The 27,291-nt window shown below is 42.6% G+C and overlaps 4 protein-coding genes across 6 annotated transcripts; 3 read left to right on the top strand and 1 right to left on the bottom strand.

Annotated features, from left to right (window-relative positions):
- The first annotated feature begins 934 nt into the window (after positions 1-934).
- On the top strand, positions 935-11,889 carry LOC311329636 (myosin regulatory light polypeptide 9). The gene is made up of 4 exons (XM_084461523.1): positions 935-992; positions 2,924-3,137; positions 10,432-10,593; positions 10,814-11,889. Exons 2-4 carry the CDS (start codon positions 2,954-2,956, stop codon positions 10,984-10,986), a joined length of 519 nt encoding a protein of 172 aa, XP_084317649.1. The 5' UTR covers positions 935-992; positions 2,924-2,953; the 3' UTR covers positions 10,987-11,889.
- A 5,948-nt stretch (positions 11,890-17,837) lies between these two features.
- On the top strand, positions 17,838-19,203 carry LOC311320956 (myosin regulatory light chain 12B-like; the record flags this gene model as incomplete). 2 transcript variants are annotated; one of them, XM_084452823.1, is made up of 3 exons in its annotated part: positions 17,838-18,012; positions 18,702-18,863; positions 19,031-19,203. In XM_084452823.1, 3 exons carry the CDS (start codon positions 17,838-17,840, stop codon positions 19,201-19,203), a joined length of 510 nt encoding a protein of 169 aa, XP_084308949.1. The 2 variants fall into 2 exon arrangements, with proteins under 2 accessions (XP_084308949.1, XP_084308950.1); XM_084452824.1 differs by lacking the exon at positions 18,702-18,863.
- Positions 19,204-20,159: 956 nt separating this feature from the next.
- fastkd3 (FAST kinase domains 3) lies at positions 20,160-24,152 on the top strand. Of its 2 annotated transcripts, none has more exons than XM_084456817.1 (7): positions 20,160-20,208; positions 20,681-22,176; positions 22,296-22,381; positions 22,678-22,852; positions 22,964-23,033; positions 23,158-23,272; positions 23,959-24,152. In XM_084456817.1, the coding sequence occupies exons 2-7, from the start codon at positions 20,706-20,708 to the stop codon at positions 24,055-24,057; spliced, it is 2,016 nt and encodes a 671-aa protein (XP_084312943.1). In that variant the 5' UTR covers positions 20,160-20,208; positions 20,681-20,705; the 3' UTR covers positions 24,058-24,152. The 2 variants fall into 2 exon arrangements, with proteins under 2 accessions (XP_084312943.1, XP_084312944.1); XM_084456818.1 differs by having other exon boundaries at positions 20,176-20,208; positions 20,637-22,176.
- A 182-nt stretch (positions 24,153-24,334) lies between these two features.
- On the bottom strand, positions 24,335-27,041 carry chmp5b (charged multivesicular body protein 5b). The gene is made up of 8 exons (XM_084452095.1): positions 26,902-27,041; positions 26,131-26,235; positions 25,925-25,971; positions 25,689-25,782; positions 25,476-25,547; positions 25,255-25,363; positions 24,762-24,877; positions 24,335-24,666 (listed from the first exon to the last, which is right to left on the bottom strand). Exons 1-8 carry the CDS (start codon positions 26,968-26,970, stop codon positions 24,616-24,618), a joined length of 663 nt encoding a protein of 220 aa, XP_084308221.1. The 5' UTR covers positions 26,971-27,041; the 3' UTR covers positions 24,335-24,615.
- Between the last annotated feature and the right edge of the window lie 250 nt (positions 27,042-27,291).

A 27,291-nucleotide genomic window follows, 5' to 3' on the forward strand; every position in this document is an offset into this window, starting at 1 on the left:
CAATGATATGGCCGGTAGGTTAACTACTGTCATACTAACAGTACTAATGATTACTATAGGGAGGGAAAGTAATCTCATCGACCCCTAGTGATAGCGTTCTTAATGCCGAGAGAATGAATGGGATTTCTCATAGACATGTCTTTTGAAAAATTGTATCTTGGTCGACACCGAAAAGTTAGTAGAATACCTTAAACGGGAAATACTTGGAGACAAACTTTATTGATTCTGGTGATCATAGTTGATTTTCAATCACAATCCGAATTATGAAAATATTTTTCTTAAATTCCATTGACTTTTTCGAAGGAATTTCAATAATTTGAAAGAAGGCGAAATACTGTTTGAAATTCTCACAATTGGTAGATTATGAATGTAAAAACAATCACAAGTTTTTGTTTTGATAACTTCGTATGTGTTCGTTTATGTGTTAGTTACCTGGCTGCTTATCGTATGGCTGGTTTCGTAGTAAATATTAGAAAATCTGGTCTTTGGGAGTTTACATTGAAACTGATTTTCCGTTGGAACGCCACCGCTAGGGGCGTAGGTTTTCACTTTCCCTCCCTATGGATGATTAAACATCACGCAAATATTCCTTCTCTCCTTAAAAGGACATACTCAAGAATGTAGACGCAGGCAAGGTTCTGCGATAGATTCACAGGGAAGGGGCGTTTTGGGGAAAGCTAGGCCAACATTGAATCTGTGGGGGTATATTATAATTGCCATTTATATTTATATGATTAGTATTACAACATATTTCGTATTGTTGCTCAAATAGTTTATACAGTTGTTTGTATTCATCTATATAACACGTTTATGATGCATGCCATTATCTTTCAAATATTATTATGCTTTAGTATGAGCAACAGTCCCCATGTCTTGCAGTTGGTTTGATCCGAATTTCCTGTCCGGAACCTACAGTATTATCAGGAAGTTAGGGCGGTGGTTAAGAGAGAGCGCAGCACGGGCTAGCAAGCTATTCCTCCTTTTCTTATCAGGTAAAGTATCTATTACACTAGCTAGCTAATTGTTTGCTCGTAGCTGCCTAAAACGTTTATTTAAGTCAACAGCAGGCTATTATATCGCTGGACTAAATCCACCAGAAAGCATATTGCTTGTAATAACGTTACATTTTATTACTACGAACGTTAGCGTTTAGATAGCTAACGTTAGCTAGCTAGCTAGCTGTGCTATTATGATTACAAATCTGTCCTGGTTGCTGCCTAAAATCTTGGTATCGTGCTGTTTTGTACATATCAGTGTAAGTGTGTCACTGTCATCATTAATTTGAAAACTATTTAGCAAGCTAACTATCTAATTACTAGCTTTGTCGCACTAACAGATGGCAGCAGTAGCAAGCCAAGATAGCTAGACTAGCTATGAACGCAGATAGGCCTCAAAACGTTACCGATATTTTCTTATTTTTCCCTTTATTTTTTATTTTTAATGCATTATTTCATATTCCGAAATTCAATTTGAGTCTGTTCAGCTCTGTGTACGTCACGCTTTTGCTGCTAAGCTAGCTACTCGAAAAAGCTTTATAGATCAAGACAGGACGAGTTGCCACCATAGTGAGTCAATAGTGTGGAGCATAGGCTAACGTCAGGCGCAGGCTGAGTGTTTTAGTTAGGCTATTACTTGCTCTGCCAGTTGACATCAATGAAGGATGGGTGTGGGGGGAGAAAGCCGAGCGAAGCAGAGCCCATTTCAGGCAATCCTAGTAGAGGTTGCTAGGATTGCCTGAAAAGGGCATCTTTCCTCACATCAGTTGATTTTGCTCTCTGGTGAGGAGGGAACAACTAGAACAACCTTGGAAGCCGCATCAGAGCATTTCTATTTATAGCACATTGAGGGACATCCCACTGGGGAATCATTGCCTCAGAATTAATTTAGCCTGACACATCCAGGGCGCTGGCTGGACATGACGGGTCAAATATTATTTTGGGTGATTGTATGATCTAGTTTACCTGTTGTGTTGTTTTTCACAGGCCCTTATATCCTTAGATGTTATTATGACTTTTGAATGCGGCTGTGATGACGTGCATTTAAGAATGTTAAGTTGTCATCAATTAATTTAAATATACCACCAAAATTGAGAAGTGAAACATTTTTCCTTAGTCTAGAACAGGGGTGTCAAACTCTGGCCCGCGGGCCAAATTTGGCCCGCAGTGTAATTATATTTGGCCCGCGAGGCAATACCAAATGACTACTAGAGCTGGCCCGCCAGTATTATACAGCGCATTCACCGCTAATACTACAAATCCCATAATGCTCTGCTGTTGGTTTGGCGCGTCAATCAAGACAGGACCCAGAAACGCCCTCTCTTCTGTGACAGTAGTCATAGCAATCTCATACTACAACTGTAACCGTGTTACCCCTTCTTAAAAATGGCGAAAAGAATGGCAGAAAACAGAAGCTTTACGTTATGTAACGTCTCACTGTGATAGAGACACCTGTGTTGACCTAGCCGGCCGCTGTGTTTGCTCTGTTCCTGTTCATTCAATCCTGTCTGCCTTCTTGCCGGCCTGTCTGCCTGCCTGTCTGTCTGCCTGTCTGTCTGCATGCCGGCTGTCTGTCTGTCTGCCTGGCTGTAGGACAGTCAGGGTTTTACAAGCTTCTCTACTGAGCAGATGGAGCACCAACACTTGTGTCTGAGGGTGTATTCACATATGTTAGTGCACACCATTGATGCGCACCAAAAGCGAAAGTGATAAGTGCATATTCAATGTTAAAGCAAAACTTGTTTGGGTCCATATTAAAATTTTCATTTGTTCAATGTTGGCCCGCGACTTTGTTCAAGTTTTAAATTTTGGCCCACTGTGTATTTGAGTTTGACACCCCTGGTCTAGAATATCTTACATGAAGGAATGTAATTTCAAATGTAGGGTGTGTGTGTTTCTGACTTGTCTTATACATCTTATCCTCACAGGTTTAAAAGAACAACCACAAAACCGTCAAAATGTCGAGCAAAAGGGCAAAGGGAAAGACCACCAAGAAGCGCCCCCAGCGCGCCACCTCCAATGTGTTCGCCATGTTTGACCAGTCTCAGATCCAGGAGTTCAAGGAGGCTTTCAACATGATCGACCAGAACCGTGATGGGTTTGTTGACAAAGAGGACCTGCACGACATGCTGGCCTCACTGGGTGAGTAACTCAGACTTCTAGGCCTAGGCTAGGTTAATGTTACGCTAACGTTTAGGCTAAATATGCTGCCCCTTCTGATTGGAAAAAAACTCCCTGAACTGATCTCATATGATGCCTTTAGGAAATCCTAAAGGATTTGGAGCTTGAAAGTAGTGGGAAGTGTCTCTGTCCCTAAACTCCTATACTGCCTAAGTGTTTTTTATTGTGTGCTGCCCTCTTGACCAGGTCATTCTTGAAAAAGAGATTTCCTTTAATCTCAACAAGTTTTTATCTGGTTAAATAAAGGTTAAATAATACATTTAAAAAAGAGACTATAAAAAAACTCAACCATTCTTAAATCTAAACCAATAATATGGATGTTGTGTGTGTATTGATGCACATTTTGTATTTGAAATATTCAGATTAATGGGGACCCCAGGAAGAGTAGCTCCTGTTAAAATACAGTAGCTAATGGAAATCTAAATAAAGAAACAAAACCAACAAACAGACAAAACCATCTCTTGTTCATCCAAACTAGACCAGGTCCAGCCTGGTTATCGGCTGGGGCTGGCTTGTTTCTCTTCAGGACTGGTTAGTAGGACGGAACCAGCTGGCCATGCCATTGAAATAGCTGTGAATTGAAATGACATTAAATCTAACGTCTGATAAATTAAGATCTGGTCACCTGGACACATCAGTAACAATGCTTCCAATGCTAATCCAGCACAATAAGACTGTGATAGCCAGTTAACTCATGAGCTCACAACTAGCAGCAGCTTCCATAACATTAACGGTAGTTCTCGGTGGCTAAAGCAGTTACATTGATAATTCCTGTAATAGGCATGTGCCGGTATGAGATTTGGATGGTATGATAACCTTGGGCAAAAATACCACGGTTTCACAGTATATGAGTATTCGGTTAAAATAAAGGCACTGCTACCTAGGGCTGCACAATTAATCGTGAATTAATTGAAATCGTGATTATGACCTCCACAATTAACTAATCGCTAAAGGCCGCAATTAATGTGATTGAAAAATTTTGCTTTGAATTGAGTGTGCTAGGACTACACGGACGAATCACAGGCGCTTATGCTGTCTGACCAATCACATGCGTTCCCGCTGAGTGCGCTGTGCGTAGCAATTCCACTGAGAAGACACATAGCAGTAGGTCAAGACAAGTGTCAAAAGAGTACCTGCAGCAGTAAGTAGTGAAAAAATGAGCGAAAACGAGGTCGGTGAGTTGGTAGCAAGAAAGCAACAAAGATGTGCTATATTGCCTAGCCTAGTACTATTCCTACTGGATTAAACAGGCTACATTTAAAGTATACATTTTAAACAATTAATCTTTAATGATTATGAATATGTAGGCTACATGTAAAAAGGGTGATACGTTTTGTTAATGTACTATCTACTTGCACAGATGTGTGTTATATAGCCTAGTACTATTCTTACTAGATAAAACATATATTTAAACAATTCATCTTACATGATTATGAATATGTAGGCTACTGTAGCCTACATGTCAAAAGGGCAATACGTTTTGTTAAATGGCATTCTGGCTCTGTGGCATTGAATTAGTTCTGACAAAATTCAATGGTTTGCCCTGCGTCTAGTTAGCATACTTATCAATGCAATATAAATAAAGCACTATTAACATAAAAAAAAATGGGGGGTGTTTTGCTTATGAAACAGCACAGCATACAGACACCTGTCTGTGTGGACCAGTCGAATTGAGTGGTCTTCTTTGGGGAGTGTAGGAAGATATAAATGCACTGCTGTCCATATGTACATTAAGTTACCGTGCTAACTGAGCTAACGTATTTAAAGGAGAATGCTCGTTTGACAACCTGGACATTATTTACGGCATATTATAAGACGTTTGACTCACCGAGATAACTTTGGTGTAATTCGGAGGCCTGTAGAAGAAATTTAAAATCCAGCGCGAGCCAAGTATATCCATGTAATGGCGGCGGACGGGGCACTGAGACTGCAGCTCTGTAATATGATCTTTAGAAACGTCTTTAGAAACAAAATAGCTTCCCCACTTGCTCCAGCACGCATACGCACAGCGCGCAGACTGGCTATTCTCCGTTACGTCTGTAGGCTACAGTCGCGGCTCACATTCTCTACTCTACGATCGGCTTGTTGGTGCCTGGAATATTGTGTGCAATATGCCTGAATATTTATCAGATTTTGAGGATATAGAAGATGACATAGAATATGTTGGACGCCGATCGTAGCGTAGAGAATGTGAGCCGCGAGTGTATCCTACAGACGGAGAATAGCCAGTTTGCGCGCTGTGCGCATGCCTGCTGGAGCAAGTGGGGAAGCTATTTCGTTTCTTAAGACGTTTCTAAAGATCATATTACAGAGGCATGTGAAAAACCACAACTAGCCCTCGCTCTATGCAAGCACAACTAGCGATTCATAAAGACAGATTGATGAAAACAACCGCTTCGCACAGAAAATAGATTTTTTAGAAGCTGCATTCTCAGTGCCCCGTCTGCCGCCATTACATACTTGGTTCGCGCTGGATTTTAAATTTCTTCTACAGGCCTCCAAATTACACCAAAGTTATCTCGGTTGTTAATATACAATATGAAATAATAACATGTTTTCAGACAAGCATCTTTTACGTTTTCCTGGCTTTTGAGCTTTTGCGGTGTCTTCATGATTTGGGTTATCTTCCTTTTCATTAATAATTTCAACATCTTTTTCCTTTACTCGTTTGTTTGGGTTTTTCTCTATGATCTGAACAAGGAACCAGTGTTTCCTGTGGAATTGATCTCTTGGTGTGGTGGTGCCAAGCTGAAGACAACCTAAATAAGGAGGATTTCTATACCAAAGCGGGGGTCTGGGTGTCCTAACCCCAAAAAAGTTTGAGACCTAGTTTCCTGTATTCTGGTGACTTTTTTAAAGAATGGAAATAACAAAATCGTGAGACATATATAATTGAAAAGTATACTGAAACAGCATGTTTAGACTACATGAAATATGCTTTCTTTAATTTTGAGTTATGGGGTGAGAATAATAGAATGTTTTATTTAATTAAAAAAAAGTTATGTTTGATGCCCATTGATGCTTACCTGCATACTCATTCCTTCTAAATCATCACTCTTTCTAATCTGACATGCTGCCCTGTCCCCTTCCTTCTCTCTCTTCTCCTCTCTCACCTGTCCCTCCACTCTGTGCTGGTCCTGTCTTCTCCTACCACAAACACTGCCTTTTTTTTTACATAGCTTACATAAATAATAGGCTAGATTAGGCTACGCTTAACTGATATTTCATTGCATTTGCTGTTGCTTTGACTGGCACCTTTAGGTGGCTGGAGGAACATTAACGCAAGCTACAGTAGCGTCGTTAAACTTTCGGTTCAGCCAGCCAAAAAGACGGTCGCTCAATCAGTCAGTCAGGGCAGCGCCTCTGATTCGCATGTTGTACCTGTAGGTACTCGCGCTTATGGTGTGGGCAGTCTGGCTAGGCAGCTGGGTGTAGCTCCACGTCGTATTTCTAGACTGTATTTTTTAGATAACATTACATATTTATCACACTTCAACTATAGGCTATTTTTACTTGTCCGATCAGACAACTGCATGAGGCACTTGCCCGAACAGAGTTTACTGGTCAGGGGGAAGCTATAGGCTAGCCTACCTAACTGCTCTCACTTCATTTCACCTCACTCGTCCTCCCGGCTTCAACACGGGGAAAAAAACGCTAACGTTACATACAAGCGGCACGCTGTCTGTCGCATGCGTGCTACAGGGCAAATAAATTAATCGCAGACATTTATTTGTCGCAATGTACAGCCCTGCCCAAAAACGCCACCAGCTAATTTATTGAATACATTCCTAGTTTTCTGCTCGTGTGGTGTGGCATCTCCTCAGTGAGATTTTGACCGGCTGTTAGGGTTCTGTGTAAAATGACCTTTTGAATTTGTCTCTTGTTTATCTTACCTTTGATCAACGCAGTAGGAGGATTATTACTGTGGTGTTTGTTGTTGATGTGACTTGGAGACCCAATCAGTGTTGCAGATGGTTTGAGGTTTATTATGTATGGTGATATTTTTTACCTCTAGCTAAAAGGTGTGGCTCTCAGCTGGTAACCTATGTTGGAAGTCAGGAGGAGCGGTCACAGATCTGACCTGCCCTACATTAGGGCTGCTCGATTATGGCAAAAATCATAATCACGATTATTTTGTTTGATATTGAGATCACGATTATTCATATAATTTTTTTTTTAATCAAAAGTTTTAACATTTTCTTTGAATTTCAAATTATACATTGACTTTGCTAACAATTAATTTATTAAATGTTGACAGTGGCTTTTCTTTTTAACAATGTTCTTTGGATTAGATACATGTCTCCCAGGGGAGACAAATAGTGAACCTTGACCTTGATAAATAAATTAATAAAAGTGCCAAAACTGATAAATAAAGAAGCTTCAAAGCACCACCACCACCACAGAAGACTACCTTGGAAAAATAATTTCACTAGGACAGAACGCGTCTAAATAAGTTATTTAATGGTAGCGCTTCAAAACCCAGCATTTGTTCAAATTAGGGATGGGAATTTCGACTAATTTTAAAACCGAGTAACCTAACCTGATCCTACGCGAGTAACCGATTACTCAAAAAAAAAAGATTACTCAAAAAAAGATACCGTCCAGACAGAGCGCATTTAACCCCGGCCCCCTCGGAGGGGAATACGTTTTTTTCCGCCGTTATTACCGTGGCGGTGCTTTCATGTCTCGTCCATGCCCTTGCAAATAAACATATTTAAAAGCTGATGTGTGGTTGGATGCATTACTTATCATCGGATTGAATAACCCACAGGTTTTCATGAAGCTATCGGAATCGAAAAACGCAGCCTTTTAATGTGGATGCACTGCCCAGCTCATAGCTTATTAAGCCTATCGTTAGGCTACTCTGAAAACTCTAAGCCTACAATATGCAACCAGACCTCTAATTTACTAATCAAAATTAAGTATTAAACCAAGCCTTTACTGCCGATGCCGGATAACAAGTGAATTAATTTTTAGCGTTATCTAAAAAGCACCGCGGCACTCACTGCCTATTTCCAATTTATTGGACAATAATGGATGTTTCGGCGTCAAGCCTTCATTAGAGAAATGTCCATGCAAAACTAAATAGATTTATTGAACAACAGGCCTATTCATTCAATATTTCTTTATAGCAGGCTGGAAAACTATAGGAGTAGGCTATACGCGCATGGACCTGTGCTGGTACTCGCTGTCTTTTTCAGCACCACCTCATTACCAACATGATTAGCCTACCGCAAAATGATGGGAGTGCTGCGTGGAGCCAGAGTACAAAGTCCACTCACACCACTGCCTACTATGCACAGTATGCAGATAAACAAAATCAGAGACCCGGTACCAGCGTTTAATTGTCAAAACAAAACAAATGAAGTGGCATATACTGTATATAGGCTTAAGTCTATAGTTCTCTCATAGGCTACCTACGCTGTAACAGGTTTGAAAGTCCGAGGCTCGATCCATAAAATGCTTTAACACTATGCAAAACCACGGTGTAGTTTGATCCGAAAATGCTTAACAGTATGGAAAACCGAACCATGGACAGCTAGCATTAGCAAGCCCATGGGCTAATTATTGCTAGTTTTCGTGTCCACGTAACTTTGCACCCAAGAACTGTGTCCATGAAAATAAATATAGCTTTTAAAACGTAACCAGTTAGCTGGCTAGACAGTAATCAACTAGTAATCAGTCATCACTACCCCTGAAAGCTGGCTGCATTTATTATTTTTACGATCGGTGCACTTTCAGATATTCCGTTTAATAGCCAGGCAGGGGGGTCCCCCTGGATCCCCAGACAGCTGACGAGTCATGCCCTATCTAATATCTGATCATTGGTTGCCTGAAAGAGCCGCAGTGACGTTGGCAGCGCCTTACTGAAAAGTTGAGATTGCAATGTTTTCAAAAAGCCTGAGCGCTCCGTATACAGCGCTTAATTAATTTTCTGTTTTTATGCACTTTATTTCATTTCAAACCTTTATTTATACTCGTGAAGCACTGAGGTTTCCCTCATTTACAGTGATGACGAGTTTACACAAATCAACAAAACAAATACAATGTATAATAATAATAATTGTAAACATTATTGTCTGTTTTTATACTGTGTTGCCAGAATGCCAAAGGCAAATTTGCATTACATGTAAATTTAATGAACAATAAAAAATGTCAACAAAGCTACATGTTTGTTTTATTGATTACTGATTTTGAGAAACGTTCTGTTTCTCTTCTGGTTTGGCTGAGATATACGGCGGTTTTCCTTTCACAGGATGTGATGGATTCTGATGCGTAACAATAACTTCAGCATGTAGATGAGTGCCTCTTGGCACATCTTCCTGTCACACACTACTCTGTTGCACTCACTCCGAACCTTCATACTACTAGTAAATGGCTCTTTGGTAACAATTGAAAAAGGGCACAGGCGCTCAGAAATGCGCGCTTTCACGGCCAAACATGCCATATTGTATAGCCTTTAGATTAACCGAGTAGTGTTTATTTTCCGACTAGCAGATCGCCTACTCGGGTACTCGAGTACTCGGTTAACCGTGCACATCCCTAGTTCAAATAGACCCTTTTGCTTAGGTAAGTGAAGTTTCATGTTTATCTGACACTTGTAAATATGAGCGCCTCTCCTAAATAGGCCGACACCGATTTATATTGACGGCAAAGTGAATGGACCGGCAAAGGACTGTCTGGCATGAGCAAGCGGAATGCGACAACGGGACTGAGAAGGGCTACTTTGAGGGGCAGCTACGACTGCGTAGCAAATTTTACACACCGTGTCAACTTGGTCCAAATCTGTCTCCGCGAACCCATAGTGTTTCCACACCACTGACGTTGTTTTAGCTCTCTTGTCCACCTCTCTTTCTGCTGCCATAATCTTCTTGTCGTGTTTTGTTCGAGAGGAGCATGCGTGCGCCTCGCTTGACAACTTGTCTAGCTTTGAACTAAAGTGTTTGTTTTGGGGCTTTGGGGGGTGGGGGAGGGGTCAAGCACAGTATAGCTCTGCAGTGTAGGGTGCGCTTGATTTGTGCTAAATCGTTTTATGGCGATTATTTTGTTTTAATGATCGTTGACAGCCCAAATCTTAATCTAGATAAAATCTGATTAATCGAGCAGCCCTACCCTACATGTTGTATTACTTGTCCTGAGTGCTTATTCATTAACATAAATCAGATATATCAATATGACTGAAGTCGGGTTTCTGTCAACAACAACGAAATGCATACTGCTCTGTTTATAAATGCTAACTGATTGTGTCACTCAGGGAAAAATCCGACTGATGATTACCTGGAGGCCATGATGACTGAAGCCCCTGGGCCCATCAACTTCACCATGTTCCTCACCATGTTTGGAGAGAAGCTCAACGGCACAGACCCTGAGGACGTCATCAGAAATGCTTTTGCCTGCTTCGATGAGGAGGGCACAGGTATGGCAGTTGCATGACATTCCTCCTCTCTTTACCTCTGCTGGGATGGTGGGATTAGCTTCTCCTGCTCTTTTTGGAATAATGCATACATAGATCCCATGCATCCATGTATATAAGCTGAAAGTAATTCTCAGTGAAGGAGCAACTGTGCATAACTGACCTGCATTGCTTTGGGGAAGTTATAACTCAGGCTCTGACCCGTGTTCTCATCTCCTCTTAGGTTCCATTCAAGAGGACTACCTCAGGGAGCTGCTGACCACCATGGGCGACCGCTTCACAGATGAGGAGGTGGATGAGCTCTTCAGGGAGGCGCCCATCGACAAGAAGAGCAACTTCAACTATGTGGAGTTCACACGCATCCTAAAACATGGCGCCAAGGACAAGGACGATTAAGACAGCCACTCACGCCCTGGTCGTATTCTAGTTTGCACCCTCTCGGCACCCCCCTGCTTCCCCCTTGGCTAGATCATCGTGTTGCATGTCTTGGCTCTCTAAACCCTCATGTTAAACAAGGCAAAACAACGGCTACCAACCACACACATGAGAACTTCGTGTTGCCAGATTTGCACTTCTCTGATGGGACGTATTGTAGTTGATAGCAGAATTATGTACTGGTCTGTGATGGAAAGATGTGAAAGTGGAGGTAACTTGGAAGTGCAACTCTGGAAATGTGTCTTTGCTGTTCAAATGCCCTGGTTTAGCTGACTTTTTACATTTTATAATATAAAACTTTTTAAATAAAGTACTCTATCAACTTCTATTTTGCCCCTTCTTTACCCTGTATAAATGACCATTTAAATAAATGCTACACTTTCCATCTTGAATGCTTGTTTATATGGTTGGAAAGCTGATGGCTCCATTTTCTTCTTATCCTGAGACGTGTTGTATCGTGTCCCAACATGGACATTTCCCCCTGTTGGGCCCCACACCTCCCAGCATGTTTGGGCTTGACATGAAGAGGGAGCTGCAGCTGTAGTGAGGTTTCAGAAATGGACAGTATTGGCAACGAAATGGAGATGAACTCTCATTTTGAGTGGGAGGAATGGAATTTGAATGATCAGAAAGCAGTTGTCTTAGTCGGTGGCATAATGAGAAAATCGAAGCTATCCCTACATGAATTGTGAATGGTAATTAACCATTTACCATATGAATTGTAAATAGAGTTGAGAGGATGAGCACTATAATCAAAGAGTATGGAATGCCAAGATGGGACACTCCTATTGATTCTGCTATGGAACCAATACGACCAGCCGCTGGTCCGGGCCGCCATTTTGGACTGTCAAGTTGATTGCGCAGCCTGTGCTGCGCTGTCAGTGTCATGCACTGAATTTTGTATTTTGACACTTGTGTTTACTAAATAAATCATATCAGGAATTCCCACTATTATATTTTTTTTTTTTAATGTTATCTTCATGGAAATATACAATTAAATCTGCACAAAATACTAGTCACTAGTTACTCATTCTATAAGACTGATGCAGCTACATGCACACAGGTTTACAAAAGGTAAAACTTGACACAAGGTTTTTCTTTTTTTCACAATTTAATTTCCACTGCAATTCTTGTTTCTTATTGAAATCTATGTTCGTACACAATTACATACGTACACTTCTATTTCATCAATGTTCATATTTACATACAAGCTATAACTTGACTAGACTAGCCATCTTCAGTAATACCAAGTAGCTGTGTCTGGGAGGTAGGATGGGAGCAACATTGGGCCTGCTTTCAAGCCTGCTATCATGAAGGGGCAAGAAGTAGAACAGGCCACTCGCTTTAAATACCTGGGAACAATCATAATACCATCATAATAATAATATAATCATAATAATCATAACAATCATAATAATAACAATCATAATAACAATCATCATACCTGGGAACAATAAACTCACCTTTCAGACCAACGCAGACTACATCTATTAAAAGGCAAGGCAGCATGTCTCTCACAGGTCACTCACTGAGTGTTCTCACTTTCAATATTGTCTCCTGGTATGGGAACCTCTCAGTTAGTCACAGGAACAAGCTGACTCAGGTGGTAAAGATCACCGGAGACAATCAATTGCAACTCCAGAATCTATACAATCGGCCTATAACCAAAAAAACAACCCAGATCTATAATGAACCCACCCACCCCCATCATTCCAACTGTTGCCATCAGGCAGAAGACTCAAGGTCCCACTAGCCAGGAAGAAGGGATGCAAGAAATAATTTTTGCCCTCTGCTGTGGCCATTCTAAACAGGGACATACTAGGGTACAATAACCCCCCACCCCAAAGCCCAAGAACACTGTATAGATTAATTTTCTGTTTTTATGCACTTTATTTCATTTCAAACCTTTATTTATACTCGTGAAGCACTGAGGTTTCCCTCATTTACAGTGATGACGAGTTTACACAAATCAACAAAACAATTACAATGTATAATAATAATAATAATTGTAAACATTATTGTCTGTTTTTATACTGTGTTGCCAGAATGCCAAAGGCAAATTTGCATTACATGTAAATTTAATGAACAATAACAATTTTCAACAAAGCTACATGTTTGTTTTATTGATTACTGATTTTGAGAAACGTTCTGTTTCTCTTCTGGTTTGGCTGAGATATACGGCGGTTTTCCTTTCACAGGATGTGATGGATTCTGATGCGTAACAATAACTTGAGCATGTAGATGAGTGCCTCTTGGCACATCTTCCTGTCACACACTACTCTGTTGCACTCACTCCGAACCTTCATACTACTAGTAAATGGCTCCCCCCCAAGCCATCTCTGTGTATAACTGAGGTAATGTTTTTTCAAAAATGATTTTCCAGGGCTGTGATGAGATCAACCTGTGCCAGGCCCTTTTCTCCGAGGTTGAGATTTGTGTACTGTTTGTCAGAAATGTGTACCGTTGATCAAGATGTGGTCAAGATGTTACATTCTTTGCAGTGACTATACTTCTCTACAACCTTACTACCTATACTGTACTCACCTATGTAAACTAGTACATTGCCATCATGGTAAATTCTGTTTACATGCGCTGATATCGGTGGCGTGATCACACTCAGCAAGTCCAGCACACGCTGTGGAAGGACACCCTCAGTGGAATTAACATGAGATGGCCACACAGCATCACTGCTCTGAAAGAACAAAATACATACAAATCAAGTCAAAATTCAACATATCACTACATCTATTACAAATTAAACTATTACAAGTGAATTGAATGATATCACTAACAGCAGGGCCTGAGCTGAATAGCCCTGCTGTAGAGGATCCTCAGGATGCTAATCTAAGTCATAATTGTCAAGATATGCCACTCCTCTCACCTGGTGTCCTAGATAGCTGGTCCTGTCTGCAGCTGAGCACTCTCCCTGACCAATCAGATTCACACTCTCAGGTTTACTAGAGGGGGTGATGGAACAGTCAATTGGCTCTACTTGATGGGTAATAAAACACATTGTGTTTTATGTGTTTGTGTTTTTGTGCATGGCTGTAAGATAGCGCACTAAAGATAGCATTTGTTGGATTGTCATTCCCTCCCTCCCTCCCTCCGTTCCGTTGTTGACCTGCATTTCTCTGTTGCCACCACAAGAGGCAGTAGTCCCAGCACATCAAAATAAATACACTATGACATCCCCCACTTCAAAGTTCCTCAGTAGTATAGTGGATAAAGCGTCCGACTCCCATGCGGGAGATCAGGGGTTTGATCCCCGGTTGAGGACGAACCTGTTTGAATCCTAACTTTAGCCACAACCTTTCTTCCTCTCCTTTCTGCCCCCTTTTTTCAGACGGACAGGAGAGATCCCATGGGAACAAAACGTTTTTTTTTTTTTTTAAGAAAATGTACAGTCTGTTTTGCAGATGAATTAACTGTGTCAAACTGATTGCAGAAACTGGGTGACCAATTAAGTGACCAATTACAAGTCCCAGTGATATACTAGACTTGTGCTTACTGTTATGTTTCTCTGTGTATGCAACTCTGTGTTTTGTTTTCTGCTCCTCCTGTTCTCGGTCCCACTCCCAGATTCCTGAGTGGATTATAATTAATATAATTCAAAGCATTTTAATAAATATGAGCATTGTGATTTGTCATTTGTGTTTGTCACAGGATGTTATAGAAGTTATGTAAAAATGTGGTTACCTGGTGGTGCTATGTCAGTTATTGAATTAATGTGCAGTAATTGAACATTTGAAATATTCCTGTTTTGAAATTTAACCTACAGTATAGGAGTCTCAGTAATTACCCATTATATATTAGGCTATACTTTGCATGTATTTACCAGGTAAATGTTTAGTAATTGGGGGACTATGAAAAGAATGGTTATCCAAAAAATGTTCAGAGTAAGTTAATTTAGCAATAGAAATCCATAAGCCTAGTGCCAATAGGCCTAGGATATAGACAATAAACTACCGGTGGAATGGTGGTGGAGCAATAGCGGGAGCATTTCGGATTACTAGCGGACCGCTGTCCCTAAGGCTAATAATACGCCAGAGGTCCGCTTGCCATTCGATGTGCAAATGGCCAGGAACCCGCCAGCGTATTCTGCCGGAGGTCCGCCAGCTCGTCCATCGGGGACCCGCTGTAGGTCCGCTAGCCTTGTGTTATCTGGGTTTATCCCTTACCTTTGTCCAGAAACAGAAATTGAACCAATTGCAGCAAAATAGCTAACGTTACAGGAATCATCAGTGTAACTGCTTTAGCCACTGACCACTACCATTAATGATATGGAAGCTGCTGCTAGTTGTTGTGAGCTCATGAGCTAACTGGCTATGCCGCTTTTATTGTGCTGGATTAGCATTGGAACTGATGTGTCCAGGCGTCAAGACCTATCTTAATTTATCAGACATTATTTCATGTAATTTCAATTCACAGCTATTTCAGTGGCATGACTAGCTTCCGTCTTACCAGTGCTGAACAGAAACAAGCCAGCCATGCACATAAGCCAGGCTGGACCTGGCCTGGTTGAATAATATTTTCTATTCAATCTAATTCAGTCCAAATGTTCCAATATATAGGCTAGTCCTAATAATCAAGTTCATTTTAAGTCATTCATCCATTTCCACATTATAGCTCCCACATGACGAGACTTGAATATGACAAGACGTATAAAATGGGTTTATGTCAGCAGTCCTGACGCAGGAGTTTGTGCTTGTGAATAGCCTAAATATTAGGGTGTGTGAATGTTTTTACGAATAGCCTACGCCAACTGTCTGTCCATGTCCCGCATGTTGTCACTCTGTAACCATCAACAGATGAATAGGCCTACTATTTTAAACCTCAACACAGATCCCATGGGCAAGCATGATTTAGGATAGCTAATAGGCCTACAAGCAGATGTTTTTGTAAAATAACCCCTCAAATATATTGTAGGCTACAGTTTAATCGGGAATATGCTAATATTCTGAAATCGGATCTGTAATCATTGAACAATAGACTAGGAATTTTGTGGAGTCGTCAAAAATCAAAATAAGTCAATACGTCAATGATCAAAAATCAAAGTAGTAGATTACAAATGTGACAGTTTTGTACTGCAGTTTAGCTGAGTAGGTATTTTAATGATTTAATCATGTGTGGGCTGATTCATCATTGTTTAGGCTTGTATCTGCTACAACTCGTTTTATACAATCTATTTTGTACCATTTTGTACCATGGTAAAGTAGAGGGGTGATCAAAATCAATCAGAAACTCGGTAGATCTTGTAGCTAAGTCCAAAAGTATGGACACCATAGGGCTGCATAAATAAATAATAAAGCGAACAGTAGTATACTAGGCTATAATATTGTTATCACAGCAGCGCAGATTGAGATTACAATTAGAGATTGAAATAAAAGTAGACCATCTTTTTATATTCATCACACAAAAATATTATTTTAAAAGCAGGGAAAGCGCACCAGACATATACATAAACAGGGATGGAAATTGTTGATGACTGTTGGCATTGGTTGGATGGCTGGCTGCATTTTAAACTCACAACATTCTATGCTACTAGCCAAGAAAAACTCTTACCTCAAACTCACCTGTTTTGATATGCTCTAGGCCTATGTGTTTTCAGACGTGTTTTAGCGTGATGAGAGATTTGAACAGATCTGCAATTTGATGCAAATAGGTGTGCAATTTTCGCGCAGGAAAACACCTTTATTCTCCAGGTGGACTGGGACATCTCCAAACTCCTAGCTACTCGAGACAGCTTCATAGATCAAGACAGGACGAGTTGCCACGATAGTGAGTCAATGGTGTGGAGCATAGGCTAACGTCAGGCTCAGGCTGTGTGTGTTAGGCTATTACTTGCTCTGCCAGTTGGAAGGGGGGGGGGGCAATATTCATGATAAAGTTTGGACTTCCAGCCGCCCAGAACGATTTAAGTTTGCCCAGAAAATGGGCCACCAATCAGGAGTCTGCATTTAACTACTGTTCCGACCCCCAGTCCCTGAATGGTTCCCGTAGAATAGATGATGACACAACAGGAGTCCGCTAGTACAAAAAGAAGCAGCAAGCGGTAACGTTAACGTTAGAGAATAAACGCAGCCTTAAGTGCAGTTATTGCAGAATAGACTCAATAACAATCAATTAGCGGAGTTTCTCAGCAAAAGACGTTTTTGCCCTTCTTCCGACTGGATTTGAGAAAGAGATTGATACACTGATTAGCTGAAGGCGTCCGTCTGTCAAGGCAAGTACTCCCGCCCTCTCAAATCGTTCTGCACGGCTGGAAGTCCAGACTTTATCGTGAAAACTTTTTTTTTTGCGATGAGTCTGGCTTCCAGGCTAGAGGTTGCTAGGACTGCCTGAAAAGGGCATCTTTCTTCACATCAGTTGATTTTTCGCTCTGGTGAGGAGGGAACAACTAGAACAACCTTGGAAGCCGCGTCAGAACATTTTTATTTATAGCACATTGAGGGACATCCCACTGGGGAATCATTGCCTCAGAATTAAATTAGCCCACCACATCCAGGGCGCTGGCTGGACATGACGGGTCAAATATTATTTTGGTTGATTGTATGATCTAATTTACCTGTTGTGTTGTTTTTCACAGGCCCTTATATCCTTAGATGTTATTATGAGTTTTGAATGTGGCTGTGATGACGTGAAAATTATGTTTCATCAATTATGTACCACCACAATTGAGAAGTGAAAGATATTTCATTTGTGTGGAATAGGTCACATGAAGGAATGTAATTACGAATGTGGAGTGTGTGTGTTTATGTCTTAGCTTATACATCTTATCCTCACAGGTTTAAAAACCCCACAAAACCGTCAAAATGTCGAGCAAAAAAGCAAAAGCCAAGAAGCGCCCCCAGCGCGCCACCTCCAATGTGTTCGTCATGTTTGACCAGTCTCAGATCCAGGAGTTCAAGGAGGTTTTCAACATGATCGACCAGAACCGTGATGGGTTTGTTGACAAAGACGACCTGCGCGACATGCTGGCCTCACTGGGTGAGTAGCTCAGGCCTCTAGGCCTAGGCAGAAACTACTATAAAAATTTAAAAAAAAAAGCTCAACTGTTCTTCAATCTAAACCCATAATATGAGTTTTATGGATGTGTATTTATGTATTGTTTTGTATTTGAAGTATTGTTAAGATTTATGGGGACCCCAGGAAGAGTAGCTCCTGTTAAAATACAGTAGCTAATGGAGATCTAAATAAATAAACAAAACCAACAAACAAACAAGATAATTTACTGAATGTAGGCCTAGTCTTCTGCTTGTGTGGTGTGACATCTTAGATTTTGACCAGCTGTTGGGGTTCTGTGTAAAATGACCTTTGTATTTGTCTCTTGTTTATCTGACACCTTTGATCAATGCAGTAGGAGGATTATTACTGCGGTGTTTGTTGTTGATGTGACTTTGAGACCCAATCAGTGTTGCAGATGGTTTGAGGTTTATAATGTAAGGTGATATTTTTAACCTGGACCCTAACCCTAACCCTTGGAAGTCAGGAGGAGCGGTCACAGATAACGGAAGGCATCTAATCTGACCTGCCCTACATGTTGTGTTACTTCTCCTGAGTGCTTATTCATTAACATAAATCAGATATGTCAATATGACTGTGAAGCTAGGTTTCTGTCAACAACAACAAAATGCAGTCTGCTTTGTTTGTAAATGCTAACTGATTGTGTCACTCAGGGAAAAATCTGACTGATGATTACCTGGAGGCCATGATGACTGAAGCCCCTGGGCCCATCAACTTCACCATGTTCCTCACCATGTTTGGAGAGAAGCTCATCGGCACAGACCCTGAGGACGTCATCAGAAATGCTTTTGCCTGCTTTGATGAGGAGAGCAAAGGTATGGCAGTTGCATGACATTCCTCCTCTTTACCTCTGCTGGGATGGTGGGATTAGCTTCTCCTACTCCTTTTGGAACAACGATGTGTGGGCTTTTCATACAAACAGATCCCATGCATCCATGTATATAGGCTGAAGGCTCTGACCCGTGTTCTCATCTCCTCTTAGGTTCCATTCAAGAGGACTACCTCAGGGAGCTGCTGACCACCATGGGCGACCGCTATACAGATGAAGAGGTGGATGAGCTCTTCAGTGAGGCGCCCATCGACAAGAAGAGCAACTTCAACTATGTGGAGTTCGCACGCATCCTAAAACATGGTGCTAAGGACAAGGACGATTAAGACAGCCACTCACGCCCTGGTCGTATTCTAGTTTCCACCCTCTTGGCACCCCCCTGCTTGCGCCCTGCTTGCTTACCCCTCCCTAGATTTGCACTTCTCTGATGGGAAGTATTGTAGTTGATAGCAGAATTATGTACTGGTCTGTGATGGAAAGATGTGAAAGTGGAGGTAACTTGGAAATGCGCCTTTGCTGTTCAGATGGCCTAGTTTAGCGGACATTTTACATTTTATAATATACAACTTATAAATAATAAATAAATAAAGTACTCTATCAACTTCTATTTTGCCCCTTCTTTACCCTGTATAAATGACCATTTAAATAAATGCTACACTTTCCATCTTGAATGCTTGTTTATATGGTTGGAAAGCTGATGGCTCCATTTTCTTCTTATCCTGAGACGTGTTGTATCGTGTCCCAACATGGACATTTCCCCCTGTTGGGGCCCACACCTCCCAGCATGTTTGGGCTTGACATGAAGAGGGAGCTGCAGCTGTAGTGAGGTTTAAAGTATTAGCAATGAAATTAAGATAAATTACTGGAGACCCTAAATTAATCATCATACCTGTACATTGAACCCCATTCATGTCTCAGGCACCAGTGTCAGGTGATTCGGTTCTGTTCAATTTTCTCTTCTTCATTACTGCCCGATCTGAATTTGATTTACTGATGTCCTCTATCATTTTGAGTGGGGGGATTGGAATGTGAGTTATTAGAAAGCAGTAGGCTATAGGCATAGTCGTTGGTGGGCTGCTGCAGGCTGGCTAATGAGAAAATCGAAGCTCTCCCTACATTAATTGTAAAAAGAGCTGAGAGGACGAGCACTATAATCACTATCATGTCGCCACCTAGTGGTTTTATCAAGCTACAACTCCCAGACAACCATTGGTTTGCAGCACAGCCAATCACTATCAAGCGCCTTCCTTCCTTCCTCAGTACGGAACCACGTTTGGTTGAGTTGACTTCGGCCATGACTTTGGCATCGTACGTAATCTGGCTCCCAAAAGGTAAACTTTGTCTCCAGATATGTTCTAGCGAGTTTAAATTAAACCACCGCCAAACAGTCAGCACTTTTGTGTTGAACATCTCTTCTTTATTTCTGGCGAGCTAGCTAGCTAACCTAGCTAACCATCTGAGGTCATTTTTAAGGGCATATTACTAGCTATGTTACATCATATGCACTTTTACTAGCTAAATTATTACCTTGTTAATTATCAATTAGTTCGCCTTCATTAAATTTCACAGCACAGTTTCCTGAACATGTTTTGCGTTACCTGTCATGTAACTAGCTATCCACATGGTGTCTAATTTTAGTTGTCTAATGTTAGATTAACGTTGGCGGCTTGACGCAGTCATTTGATAACCACCTTGGTTACAGCTACATCAACACAATGGGGTTTATATTTCTTAACATTTACTTTTATGTTTTCCACAGTACTGGGAAAATGTGGCATCCAACATGTCTTATGTGTTGTACAGGTCAGCTGGGTTGGATGAGTGAGCCATGGCTTTAAAAGTGATCCAGAGGCTCCAGCTGCTGGGTCGGGCAGCAGGAAAGCACCTCTATCCTCCAGGTGGACTGGGACGCATCTCCAGACTTCTGAGTGCCCAGGGCAGGGCATGCCAGTCCTCCTGTGTGGCCTGCCGGCAGACCTCGGCTGGACACTGCGTGCAGCGATATGGCTGTCAGAGGCTCCAGCCGGACTGGGGGAGGAGGAACCTGTCCACCACTGTCAGGGATCCGTCCGTCTTGATCACCGGGTCCGTGGGCCTCCACAGAAACTCTGCTGTCCGGTTCCGTCTGACCCAGCTGCACCGGCCCGCTCCCGCGGAGGAGCAGGCCTTCCAGGAACGCCTGGGCGGCTGCTCCTCGTCCCGGCAGGTGCTCCGGCTGCTGCGCACCGTAGAGATCATGTCCGACACCATGGCGGCGGCGGCGCTGCACCGCGTGGCTGACCTGGAGGAGGACGACCACTGCCTGAAGGACCCCTCGGTCTTGGAGCGGGACACCCTGCGGGCCCTGTGCTTCCAGCTGGAGCAGGACTCGGGCCGCCTGACGGAGGCCGGGCTGGTGTCGGCTCTGCTGGCCTGCACGCGCCTCTACGTGGACCCCTGGAGCACGCTGGTCGTGCGGTTGGTGTCGGAGAGCCAGGAGAGGCTAGACAGGGAGCGGATGAGCGTGGGCCAGCTGTGCACCCTGGGCCGGGCCATGCTGGCTCTGGAGGGCCCCGGCTGCGGGATGCTGTGGCAGGTGATGGAGCAGGTCCAGAAGCAGGAGCCTGGCCACTGGAGCCTGGCGGAACTCACTGCTGTGTACGGACTGCTGCGGGATGGGGTGGGTGAGGGGGGCCACTACCAGGACCTCCTCAATGCCATGCATGCTCATGCCGTGTCTGTCGCCTCCCGCATGGACCCCTCTGCCGTCAGTGGGGTGCTGAGTGCTCTGGTGGTCCTGAACCAGACCCAGGCCATGCCTCTGGTAATCAGCGTGTGCAAGCAGGCGGTGAGACACGTGCCTCACTTCAGTGACGGGGAGCTGGCCCTAGTGCTGGGGGCCCTCATGCACTTTGGTCACAGCGATCACTACTTTGTGGAAGCCATGGAGAGGTATGTGCCCAAGATGGCCTTCACCTCACATCCGGAGACCGTCACCAAGGTGATGCAGTACTTTGGACGTAGGAACATCCTGTCCCCGCCCGTGTTCGACGCCGTGGCGGAGAGCTTTGTGTACCGAGCGGACGACTACACCACCAGCCAGGTGGCCCGGCAGATCATGCCTTTCGGGAAGCTGGGCTACCTGCCGCCCAACGCCGGTCAGGTGTTCAGGAAAGTGGAGGCCACGCTGCACTCACGCTTCTCCCACTTCCAGCCCAGGACTCTCCTCAACCTGCTCCACTCCTGCATCCTGGTGGAGAGGCACCCGGTCAACTTTGTCTCCAAGGTCTTCAACGACTACTTCCTTCAACAGTTGCAAGGTAAAGCCGCTACTACCAGAGGCGTAATAGCTCACACAGCCACAGGTTCACATCCTGTGCAAATTGTCTTTCCTTTTATCTGAATGTCTGTCTCTCTCTTTGATCTGTTTGTGTTCCAGAGAAAGGTACAGGGATAGACAGGATCGTCCTGGCACAGCTTACCCAGCTCTACATGACTATGAAACTCGAGTGTCCTTTCTATAAGGTAGCGTGAGTCGAAACACTGGCCATTTTGATAGTAGTGAACAGACCTGGGTCGGAATACTATTTGAAATCCTGTCAATTACTTTTATCGTTTGCTTGACTCCCCTTGGGAGTGTCGTGTGGGTGGGGTTTGCATTTTTGGGAACAGCCCATTTGTTTCCATTGTGTCAGACAAGAACAGTCAAGCACAGAAAAGTAATTTAAATGATTTCAAATAGTGTATTTTGACCCAGGTCTGGTAGTCATCAATTGCCCCTGTTGTGGTTGATTTTTCAATCCCCCCTCTTGTCACCACAGGGTCCCAGGCTCCTTCCAAAGTACCGGGTCAAGTCCTTCCTCAGCCCTGGACGGTCTCTGGAGACTCCGGTGGACGGGTACCTCTACAGCTACGTGAAGCATGGCCTGGTAGATCTGCTAGGGGCTCGGGAGTACTTTGCCTCCAAAGTCCTCACTCCATACTGTTACACACTAGGTATATAACAGAGATAATATCCATTATTCAGTAGGTGTCTAAATATTGCATAAAAATTGTACTAATATCCTCCATTTTCAAATATTTAGCAGTCTTCCTTTCTCGTTCCAGATGTGGAAATGAAGCTTGATGAGGAAGGATATGTGCTGCCTGCTAGTCATGTTGATGATGTCTATAAGAGGTAATAACACAGACCTAGGAATGTACTCATACGTACTCTGACAAAATCATGATTTCATACTTTCTTTTAGCTTTCCGTACAGCTAGAGTGAATGCTTGAATGTTTTTACAATGTGTGCTTTCAGGATTGCTATCTGTATTGACGGGCAGAAAAGGTTCAGTGTGAATACAAGGCAGCTGCTGGGGAAAGAGGCCATCAAACAGAGACACCTAAGACTCCTGGGATATGAAGTTGTTCAGGTTAGAAACCAATGATGCAGCCCCAATCACTAACACTGGCAGATGGTTTGGCATAATTCTGTTTTGTATGTTGAAAATTCTGTTTGCCTGTTTTCTCTCGATCCATTGCTGATAGTGGGTGCGTTAAGTAGCTGAGCGCTCAGTCTTAGAATGCTCACTTTGAGTGGTTTTTAAAACCACTTAACGGTCTCTAACCGAGCGCTGAGTTGCTAGGAGACGAGAACTTTTCACCTGTTGTCAATCATGTGTGATTAGCGAGCAGCGTCTCAATGATTCCGAAGCCAAAGCGCGCCCCTTGTTTTTTTTTGCTCAGGTGATGATAATGATTATGAGGTGGCGTTTGGCTCAAACAGATCATAGTTCAAAACTGCTCACTTGTGCTCTGAGCAGATCAGTCTGAGCGTAACTGAGCAACTCGTTAAGTGAATTCTGATCACTGATCGCTGACTGAGCGCTCAGCTACTTAACGCACCCAGTGTTCTGACCGTGTTCTGTCTGCCTTTTGTTGCCAGTGTTCTGTTTGGATGTTTGTCTGATGTCTGTCATGTTCTGTCCGTCTGTTGACGGTGCCCATTGTTGGAAAGGGTTCTGTCTGTCTGAGAGTTCTGTCTACCCATTGTCTGTTTTTCACTCTTTGTTGGCAGTATTCAGTATGTTTGCTGATGGGTTTTCTTCTTCTTTTGTAGATTCCTTATTATGAATTTGAAAAGCTCCATGACAAGACTGAGATTGTTGAATACCTCCACAAAAAGATATTCCCTCACAGCTACAGGCTTAGTTGGTAAATGGAAATGGCTAACAATATCAGGGACACATTTTTATGATGGCTGGAGCAGGAAAGCATAATGTACACTAGTGAAACCACATCTGGAAAATGATTAATGACCATCAATAAGCTGTTAAGTGGTAACTGTATGGACTAGAATTGCTGTATAATAAAAGTAATTGTTTTTTCAAGACTTTTTTATGTAACATTTCGAAGCTCAATTCACTTTAACAAAATCATACTGACACCCTATGAAATATATATTACATTTATTTGTTGCTGGTAACAGTGCTGCATACAAAGTTAGAGAAACCACATTTACCAATAATCACCTTGGAGAGGTTAAATATTCCTGCATAGAAAATTTGAGCTTTTCCTAACAATCAAGACCACTGACTGAATTGTTTAGATTTTCAGTTTGGATATTGTCAAAGATATGTTTATAACAGATAACCTATCCCTGGTTTTACAACTCGGTCCACCTCCATTGATTGGGAGTGTCAGGTGGATAAATATAAAAATGCTATGATAGAAAAAAAAAAAAGTATGATGGGTGTTGCTATGGGCTCTCCGTCCTCTATGTGGCAGGAATCTGTGGAAGGCCGAATTCGTCCACCAAAACACCATCCTGAAACACAAGTGCACAAACACAGTCAGGTTTACAGGAAACGCCAGTCTCCTCAGCCCATGAGTCCCTGGACAGAGAGGGGAGATGAGTAGTACCCGGTTTGTGCTTTTTTCGCCGGGCATTCCCTCAGGGATGGAGGGAGCCGTGGAGGCCTCGTCCAGGTAGGAGCTGTCGTCATCCAGCAGGAGCTCATCTCCCAGGGCATCCAGCTCTGTGGACGCACCCATACGGTGACTTATCACAACCGACAAGTTTCCTCTTCTGAGGGAAATAAACGTTGACTATCTACCAGACCTTGTACTAGAGACGGTCCTAATAGAGAATGTTTCATAGAGGCCCTTCTGATGGCAAACAATCTAGGAGAGGGTATCCCGACTTGAAATTCCCAGTGCTGCATGTAATCACATGACTGTTCCGAGGCGACCAACTCCCCATGTGTACAATGACGGCTCTTTAACATGCTAACAGGCTTTTTACTCTACAAAAAAAGCTCTGTAGCTACGTATATAAAGAGAGTGTGTGTACTTTGGCTAGGTATATAAAAACTGTGTACTTTGGCTCAGTGCTATGGTTGTGTGCTGCACTCACCTGCTTCCAGGTCGTCCTCGTCGATCTCTGGCGTCCCGTAGCTCCTGCTCAGCGCCTCCTGCACCTCGTTGGCGTCTTCCATCATGTCCTCCAGCTGATCCTGAAGATCCTGCAACACAAACAGTATCTTGTATTGACTTCACTGCGCCTGCAAAGTATTTGAAAGGACTCAAGTTAGACCTACTACATGAGGCCTAGGCTACAAGTAGCACATACTGTACCTCAATCTGATCGATCTTCACATTCTTGTATGCCGCCTTCATCTCTTTGGCTCCAATCTTCATGGCGTCCACCTACGGCATGCATCAATAAGAGGGCAACGCTGTGGTTATTGAGATCAGACCGATGTACATACTTCAGCCCGGTGTGGTTCCAGTATGGCAGTAGGGTGAGTGTGTGGTTCAGAGGAGAAAGCTGCTGTAAATGGCCCTTACAGTGGTTTTAGTGTCTTTGAGAGTCTGGATTGTGTAGTTGGCCTGTTCCATGTTGAAAGACTGCTGTGTGAGGTTGTCTCTCTGACCTTCATACCTGGAAAAAACAAGATGAAATCATAAAATTAAGATACTTCTGAATGTTAATGCATTTTGTACTAAGGTTTGCCTGATGTTATCACAGTACTTCCTACTACTTATTCAGTATGGCTTACAGACCACTGTTTTCATCAACTTACATTCTCTTCTGCTTCAGTACTCTCATTGCCTTCTGCTTGACCATGTTCTGAGGAGACACCATAATCACATGGTGTTGAAAGATGGTACTCAATATGACAAGCTATGCAACACCGGTGTTGAGCTTTATAATCAAATCCCATCATGGACTTAAATAGTTCTCCACTTACATGTACAATAAGATTACACCACAGTGTGGCAATTTTACCTTTGACGGTCCATCTCTCATTTTCTTCATCTGGTCTTTGTACTTGGCAAGCTCTGTGTCTAATCTTGCAATCTTCTTGTCAATTGACTCAGCTCGAGAGTCCACCTGAATGAAGGAAGGTTTAGAACGGAACAGAATAAGGACAGGTATTTCATATACATTGCATGGTGGTGTATTGGCAGTTGAAAAGTACTGACGATATATATATATATATATATATATATAAAACGTTTCATAGACCAAAACCAGTCTTCTTTTTCTTCTTTAATTTAGCCTTAATATACAAAGGTAAATCTCGTTGAGACACATGGTCTCATTCTCAATAGAGACCTGGTCAAAACCAGTCTAACTGGTTGATGTTACAGTAAGCCTAGCCTTTCTTGTCCTACTATCAGGAAGAAAGATTTTGTGTAAGCTAATAGGCCTAGCCACCACAACACCACATAACAGTTGCGTCCTAAATTCCATACAAAACTCAATTATGTACCAGAAATGCTCAATGAACAAATGGTTGATTCAGCTAGCTGGCTAGTCTATTTGTGTTGACGTTCACGTTAGCTAGCTAACGTGACTGTAATCATATGTATTAGCATAAATATTATTGTATTAAATAGCAGATCTTGAAAGGCATGTCATATTATTAGCATGTCTTTTGGGAGTTCAATTAAATCGATACCTATATTAGCTATAGCTGGCTAACGTTATCTGGGAGGGTTCTTTGTTTACTTGTCAAGAGCACTGCTGTATAGCATTGTGAGAATCGATACTTACACTTCCAATACAGTCCGTGAGATTGGGCGGTGGTCCCTTAGGTTTGCCTCGACCAAAAATGCGATTCATTTTGTCAAAAATCGATAATTAACAGCACAAAACAAAATAATCTATCTAGCCAAAAAGCTGTCAGTTTCTGGTTCAACTGAGACACCCGGAAACACCACTGACGTGACGTCACCTTATGGACGTTTTTTTCAACAGTGAGGTTCCGGAAGTGAACTTCGTCTTCACCATGGGTCTTCACGTGGCTATTCATTTTAAGTGATGTATGGAATTTATGGATAGTTAGACAACGTTAGCAAATAAACACTCTAGCTGAGCTCCTGCTAAATTTGACTGATACGGGAACCAGAATAGGAGTGCTGACAACCAGCGAAAGGGAGAGAG

The sequence above is a fragment of the Borostomias antarcticus genome, assembly GCF_949987555.1.
Source record: "Borostomias antarcticus genome assembly, chromosome: 2".
Lineage (NCBI taxonomy): Eukaryota > Metazoa > Chordata > Actinopteri > Stomiiformes > Stomiidae > Borostomias > Borostomias antarcticus.

What these genes read in the sequence shown, in the direction of transcription:
- LOC311329636 (XM_084461523.1), top strand. Translation starts at nt 2,954, where the DNA reads ATGTCGAGCAAAAGGGCAAAGGGAAAGACCACCAAGAAGCGCCCCCAG. An exon ending in CGACATGCTGGCCTCACTGG is followed by an intron (nt 3,138 to 10,431) that starts GTGAGTAACTCA and finishes TGTGTCACTCAG; the next exon opens with GGAAAAATCCGACTGATGAT. An exon ending in CTTCGATGAGGAGGGCACAG is followed by an intron (nt 10,594 to 10,813) that starts GTATGGCAGTTG and finishes ATCTCCTCTTAG; the next exon opens with GTTCCATTCAAGAGGACTAC.
- fastkd3 (XM_084456817.1), top strand. Translation starts at nt 20,706, where the DNA reads ATGGCTTTAAAAGTGATCCAGAGGCTCCAGCTGCTGGGTCGGGCAGCA. An exon ending in CTTCCTTCAACAGTTGCAAG is followed by an intron (nt 22,177 to 22,295) that starts GTAAAGCCGCTA and finishes TTTGTGTTCCAG; the next exon opens with AGAAAGGTACAGGGATAGAC. An exon ending in GTTGATGATGTCTATAAGAG is followed by an intron (nt 23,034 to 23,157) that starts GTAATAACACAG and finishes GTGTGCTTTCAG; the next exon opens with GATTGCTATCTGTATTGACG.
- chmp5b (XM_084452095.1), bottom strand. Translation starts at nt 26,970, where the DNA reads ATGAATCGCATTTTTGGTCGAGGCAAACCTAAGGGACCACCGCCCAAT. An exon ending in GTACTGAAGCAGAAGAGAAT is followed by an intron (nt 25,783 to 25,924) that starts GTAAGTTGATGA and finishes TGTTTTTTCCAG; the next exon opens with GTATGAAGGTCAGAGAGACA. An exon ending in TCAAAGACACTAAAACCACT is followed by an intron (nt 25,548 to 25,688) that starts GTAAGGGCCATT and finishes TGCATGCCGTAG; the next exon opens with GTGGACGCCATGAAGATTGG.